This window comes from Ipomoea triloba, chromosome 2 (genome assembly GCF_003576645.1).
Source record: "Ipomoea triloba cultivar NCNSP0323 chromosome 2, ASM357664v1".
NCBI lineage: Eukaryota > Viridiplantae > Streptophyta > Magnoliopsida > Solanales > Convolvulaceae > Ipomoea > Ipomoea triloba.
In genome coordinates this window covers 11,082,175-11,089,480 of record NC_044917.1, presented here as the reverse complement: position 1 = coordinate 11,089,480, position 7,306 = coordinate 11,082,175, and the positions used below count along the sequence as shown (strand labels likewise).

At 36.8% G+C, this 7,306-nt stretch overlaps 1 protein-coding gene across 1 annotated transcript; it reads right to left on the bottom strand.

The window, feature by feature from the left end:
* Window positions 1–451: 451 nt before the first annotated feature.
* LOC116009861 (ABC transporter C family member 3-like) lies at window positions 452–6,397 on the bottom strand. Its single transcript, XM_031249028.1, has 10 exons — window positions 3,866–6,397; window positions 3,636–3,722; window positions 2,924–3,550; window positions 2,646–2,810; window positions 2,113–2,407; window positions 1,807–2,021; window positions 1,409–1,714; window positions 1,263–1,326; window positions 934–1,173; window positions 452–856 (listed from the first exon to the last, which is right to left on the bottom strand). Exons 1-10 carry the CDS (start codon window positions 6,221–6,223, stop codon window positions 735–737), a joined length of 4,479 nt encoding a protein of 1,492 aa, XP_031104888.1. The 5' UTR covers window positions 6,224–6,397; the 3' UTR covers window positions 452–734.
* Window positions 6,398–7,306: the final 909 nt, after the last annotated feature.

The window sequence follows — 7,306 nt, the reverse complement described above, 5'->3', positions numbered from 1 at the left end:
TCTTTGCTCCTAATTCAATATCTAATTAAGAGACAAAGTGCTGGCTATATTGATTTTTTATACGAGATGAGATTTTAAACTCTCAACTTGACTATCTCCAACCCAAAAAAAAAAAAAAAAAACTAATTGGCGTAGATGAGCATTGCAGCACCATATATGGTGTCGCACTATTCATTATCGGCAAAATATATGCTGCAATACTGTCTCGTTAGAGCTTTGCTACGCTACGCCAAAACTTACACCAAATTGTTGATTTGACGTCTTCATTGGAGATGGTCTTAAGAATAAAATTACACATCTATTCGCGCCAACCAAACTAAATTTGAGATGGATCATTGAATTCAAATAGTTGTAAATGTATTCAAGTTCGAAAATAACTAAATGAATTAATACAAGTTGCCATTATTAATACAACTAATTAATATGAAGAGGAGTTTGGCTGTTAGGCTAGTTTTATTTTCTCCAACACAAAACATATATATTTATATTCAACAAAATAAAAAATAAAATCTTCTTTTACATGTTTATACTCTTCTGTAAAGCCAAGATTGTCCACTACCATAGTTCTTTTAACGAATGGACATAGCTACACTGGAAATATGGACAGGAAGCAAATATGTTTATTACACCTTCTTCAAACCTGACATTTTAACATTTTAGAGCATCCTACATTATTAATCCAAAGCTGAAAGCCTGAAACATTAACCAAGCCTCGTACAATCTGATTGTTGTATTCACGACAATTTTTCGAAACCAGAACTACTTGACCTCATGGTATATTCAGCCACAAGCTTTGCGAATAACGACGATTTGTTATCCAGCAGATTTGCTGGAGTGTCATTTTCAGCAACAACCCCTGCATCAGAGACAAAAAAAAATGGTGTGAATTATCTACAGATTTCATCAGAATCTGGAACACACAGTAGTACTAACCATTATCTAAGAGCAGAACCATGTCACTGTCTAGCACCGAGGTTATCCTATGCGCAATTGTTATGACAGTGGAATCTGAAAAGTGTTGCCTCAGAGTTTGCTGGATCAGATTGTCTGTCATGGTGTCAACAGACGCTGTAGCCTCGTCAAGTACCAGAATCTTGCTCTTCTTCAGCAGCACTCGCCCGAGACAGACGAGTTGCCTCTGACCCACGCTCCAATTCTCGCCATTTTCAGTAACTGTTTGTTTATGGAAATGTTCGTTACTTCGTTTCAGGAATGCAAATAAGAAAGTGTACAGATAGATAGCTATGAGGAATGACAAAAACCTGCAGAATCGAGCCCAGCTTCCTTCTTACGAACTTCGCTTCCCAGCTGACACTTATCAAGAGCCTAAAGAGAAACACCATCGATCAACTTACAAACGTTACAAACTAAAAAGAAGAAGAAACAGGAATATGAAATGCATAACTACCTCCCAAATCTGTTCATCTGTATACTCCTCGAGTGGATCTAGATTTCCACGAATTGTCCCCTCAAACATGGTTGGATCTTGGGGAATTATGCTCAACCTAGCCCGCAAATCATGCAGTCCAATTGACGATATATTGATACCATCTATAACAATTTCTCCATCCGCTGGTTCAACAACACGAAAGAGGGTCTGTATAAGTGTTGATTTACCACTGCCAGTCCTCCCAACTACTCCAGTTTTCTTTCCTCCCAAAAACGTGCACGTGATGCCTCGTAAAACAAGGGGCAGCTGTGGAGCATATCGTACCTTTCAAGCCATCCATAATCGTTAGAAAGAATGCAAATACATGGAACGAGAAATTAACTACCAACTGCTTAAAGGAATAAATATGGAATTACCTTTAGATTGCTGATTTCAACTCTACCATTTGGCGGCCAACACGCGTCAAGCCTGTTAGATTCGGTAACAAGAGGGGGCTCGCTAGACATACAAGTGTACTGAATTATTCTTTCAACTGATATAATACTATTCTCTACAATGCAAAAACATAATGCAATCCAAATCAATTCCGAGTTCAAATTAATCCCATATGTCACTGCTAAGACAGCAAAATCTGCAAATTGTTGATGGGGACAAATTATTAATATTGGATAAGCACATCTTCTTGCTGAAAAGAAAAATGAAGTATTATGATGAACACTCACTTGCGTCAATAGTTCCCACTGGAACAGATACGAAGAATATCAACGTAAAGGCAAAAGTGATTACAGACAACACATTCAAGCGAAAGCATATCCACTGCATAGCACCATAAACATGAAACCTGGGCCGAGAATAATTATCTATTAGTTTCATATTTGTATCACAAAATCTGGACTCCTGGTCAAAACCTCGAATCGTAGTTGCTCCCGAGAGAGTTTCAGCAAAATGCTGTATGACTGGAGCCTTAGCAACTCCAGCTAATCGTGCCAATTCTCGAGCTGAAGGCAAGTATTGTCGCTGCAATCAAGAAATTTACAACTTCTTAAACATGATAAGATGCATACACATTAAATATAGAAATAAAACCAACGTAATGTTGCATAAATCAGGTCTTTTCCATTATAAAAACAGACTTTAGACATGGGTTTATAATAGAATCCAAATGCAGAAAAATAAGTAAAACAGAGAGCTAGTGCCACATGAACAATCATAAATATGGGATTCAAGTAGAAAGGGAAGGGAGCATAGAGCCTACCTGATAATAGACGCATATTGCAATCACAGGAATAAAGAAAACGAAGACCTGCCATGAAACTAGAGACATTATGGCAATGATACCCAACGTATCAATTATTGTGAAGGCAAATGATCCAATTTGAGAGGGAATGTTCAGATCAACAACACTTTGATCCGTAGATGCCTGTGATGACAAATACAACAATTAATCAAGCACTGTTTTGCTATCAACAAATGATGATAAGAATCATACAGATTCATAAAAGAGAACAAAAGCAAATATGAATGTTCCCTTACTCTATTCAGAATACGCCCACTGGGTGTGGCATCAAAGAAAGACATTGGAGCACGGAAAATACACAAATGCATTTTGTGAAAAAGTAGTGTGGCGGTTTTGAATCCAGTGGTCACAAGCAGCAAGGCTCTGACAAGGACACAGAAGGAACTTCCAATTGCAAATGCAACATAAACAAGAAGGAGAGTAGAGCTTCCAACTGGTGGTGTCTCACCTTCTGACACCGGAGTAGCCCAAGTCATCCAATAATTGCTTCCAATTTGAAGTGTTTGAAAGATTATTTGTGCCAATAATATAAAGGGCACAAGAAAACCTCCAAACGCCATAGTAATATATTGCCAGTAAACCAGGAACCCAACTCTACCTTTCTCTCTTTCTTCCTCTTGGACAAGTTGGCCTTTTGGTCTTACAGAGCTATCAATTTTACCATCTGTAGCTTCTTCATTTATAGCATCATTAGTGGTCAACATTCCACCGCTCTCGTTTCTTACTGTTACTATTCTTTCCTCAAAGGAATCTGTTGCTGATATTGCTTCGTTGTGAGCACCCACAAGCTCCATAAACTCACTTTCCAATTTGAGGATGTCGTTGTACTTTCCAGCTTGTGAAATCCTTCCGTCTTTCATAACCTGATTTAATGAGCTAAATTCTTTTATACCTTGAATAGGTAAGAACGGAAGATAATAAATTAACAAACAAACATGGGTAACTTACCAAGATCAGATCTGCGGCAGGTAAGAACTCTACTTGATGTGTAACATAAATAACTGTTTTTGAATCCAGAAGTCTAAGTATACATTCCTATCAAGAGAAGATCAGTTGTGGATAGCTTTAGTTTCAGAGAAGAAATTTGCCAGAAGTGGATAGATTTATATGAAAATATAAAACAGAAAACAAAATTGAGAATTTAATGATAAAAATATAACACGTGATAAGTTTCTTACATTGAAGAGATGGGTTCCGGTATGAGCATCGACTGCACTAAATGGATCATCAAAGAGATAAATGTCAGCATCTTGGTATAAAGCACGAGCAATTTGTACTCTTTGCTTCTGTCCACCACTCAAATTGATTCCTCGCTCTCCGATCACTGTTTGATCACCAAAAGGGAGAACTTCCAAGTCTTTCTTTAAGGAACATGCTTCAAGAACTCTATCATACTTCTCGCTGTCCATTTTCATACCGAACAATATATTTTCTTCTATGGTCCCACTCTGTATCCAGGGCGACTGTGGAACATAGGCTTTGCTTCCACAGAGCTTAACACTTCCTGAAATTTTGGGCATTTCTCCCAAAATGCAAGATAATAGACTTGACTTTCCTGAAGCAACAGTACCACAAATGGCAACTTTCATGCCATGATACACTCTTACATTTATGTCTTTTAGAAGTGGACTAGAAGAGGTTTCATTCCAACAGAAATTTCCTTCTACAATGTCAATGGCAACATCAGAACTACCTCTAGGAAGCTTCTCAATAGCACTAGGTTGCAGGTCATCTAGTGAAAGGAATGATGCAATTCGATCAAGAGAAACTTTAATCTGAGCTATCATTGAAATTGCATCTGGAATTCTGTAAATAGGCTGCTTCAGTGTAGTAAATGTGGCAAGCGAAGAAAGTACTTTTCCGGATTCAAGTGGAACCCCCATAAGCACAGCAGCACCAAATGTAGCAACAGACACAAATGACGGGGCAACCCAATTGACAAAAGTAGTCAAAGCCGAGATGTATCCAAATTTTCTTAACCATCCTACCTCAGTATTTCTGATCCCAAGGATTTTGGATAGAAATTTCATCTCCCAAGCTTGAAGTTTAAGTATTCTCATGTTCCTTAAAACCTCAGAGGTTGCCTTCATGCGACTATCTTTGGATTTCATAAGTTTTTCCTGGTATCTCTCCTGTAATTTTGCTAAAGGGAAGTTTGCTAGCATCACTATAACAGTAGAAAGGAGTGCTACAATTGAAGCACCCCCGAGATTTTCGTAGAGAATAACCAATGCAAGGCCAATTTGCACAAGTATAATCCACGGATCATGGATGTACCAAACAAAGTCAGCTATCCTCTCAGCATCTACAGTCATAAAATTGATGATCTCTCCACTTGTATGGCTCTGCCTTGATTGGCATGAGAGAGTCAAACCCTTGTTATAGACTTTGGCAACCAGTGCAGCCCTTACCCTGAACCCAGCCTGCCTTACTTTGAAAAAATACTGTGTCTCTGCCACTGACTCAACAAGCTTTGCTATCAAGAATGCAGAGACCAACAAGTAACCTTCATTTCTAAATTCCCGGCTTCCGTTGAGGAATTGAACTAAGTTATTAATGAGATAAGCTTCAACATAAGTGGGCAATTTATATAGGAGTATATAAATGGCAGATAACATAATTTCCTTCCAAACAGTGAAAATCAATGCCTTTGCCAGCATAAATGTAGTCAATTTTCTACCCCCCTCACTAGAAGATCCTAGCTTATCTCTTAAAATTGGAAAAATGCCTCTAATACTATCCAAACCAGCAAGTTGAGGAATGTCCTCAGGGTTTAATATTCTCTTGGTGCCAAGAGAAATTAGAGGGTTCATCCATGAGTAAGTAAGTGTACTGAAAAGGCTAGCACTGAAATAAGGAGTAACAGATTCATTCCCAGAAGGTAATTTCACTTCTCCACCATTCAACAGGGGTTCCTTAAGAAGGTCACCTACAGCCTCCTTTTTACCTGAAAATCCCACAGAACAGAAGAACAACCCCATGACAGTGGACACTAGGTCAGAAACCCAAAACTGTGCTGATAAAGTTTTGTTCTTTTTGTGATAAAATATGTCTACTACTAAGCAATAACAAGACAGTGCAAAGAAACACCCCCACCAAGCTCTCAAAACAAGCGGGTACTTGTTTTCAACAGAGTTTAAGAATTGGGTGTGTAAAACAACAGAGATTACTAACCAAGAAACAGCCTTTATTAAGAAATCCGAAAAAGTTAGAATTTTTTCCTCAGACCAACCACTTGAGTACCAGTAAAATTGAGTTAATAGACAGAGAACAAGATTGAACAGTGAGAGACTCAAACAAGAGGAGATGGTTTGTTTGTAGCACAACATTCTGGCATTTTTATGATCTTTTTGTTTTGTGTAGTTTTGAGTGTTTACGATTTTCTTGAACATCCAAACTAGGACAATAAGGAGCAACAAAAGCAAGTGAAGCGAAGCAGAAATGCTCCGGAGGAATATAGGATTAAAGAGGGGGCAGTCACCCTCATAGCTCAGAGAAAATGGTAGTGAAGAAAGAGACACAAGCATTCTGTTCATCCAACCAATTCAAGGAGTATCTGTAAATTGTAATCTCGTAAATAGAAGATGATGGGGGGCGAGTGAGCAACACAAACAAAATGAGCTTAACTGAACACTCTAACCAAAACAACAACAACAATCCTGGCTCATATATACCAAGCTTTGCTAAGATCAGAAAAGTCAGAATTCCTTGCTCATCAGATAAAATATCCCGCTGGAGCGTTGGAGCTTTTTTTCTATGTAGAAAGTTAGACACGTGGCGACCAAGTTCCCGTGTTCCACTAACCGTTTGACCCACCCAGTCAATAATTGATCATTATTCATGATTGTGTGGACCAGGATCCACAAAGCCGAATAGACCATACTATCAAATACTACACAGTATATATTCAGGATAAAAATAATATATTTTTAGTATATTAAAAATGTTCATTGTATTCGGAGGAGGTATATTATTTGTGTACTGAATAAACATTATATTGTATAATGGACATTCAGTACACAAATAATGTACAATTACTATATTAAAAATATACTTTTTGTTATGATCCACACCATAATTTACCGTCAACAATGGCGCTGTGGCATGCTAGTAGGTATAAAAATTTTGCTTTCTAATAATCCACAAATTTTATAAGTTGTGGATTATTGTTTTAAAAAAAATAGTCCACAACTTATAAAATTGTGTATTCTTCGTCATATTTAGTTTAATATTAGTGTATAAATTCTATATATGTAGAGACTATATATAAAAATAATTTTATATCCAAACAACTTTAACAAGTTGAATCTAGAAATTATTTAAAAAATATTTTTTAAAATGAAAAATTAGTTCGATAAATGAGTATTATACATGACAAATAAAATTTGACAAAATAAGTAATATAAAATATTAATATATTTTATAGACAAAAACAATCAATTTTTAAGTAAAAAATAATTTTTTTTAGTACAAAAAATAATTAAGTATATCTCAATTTTAAAAGAATTATACATTCAATTTGGAGCTATCTGGTGTGTTGACACATGTGTTATCAAACACACCCTGATGGTGGATGCATTAATTCTTAGTGCTGAAAAGATTGAGAAAGTATATAGTAC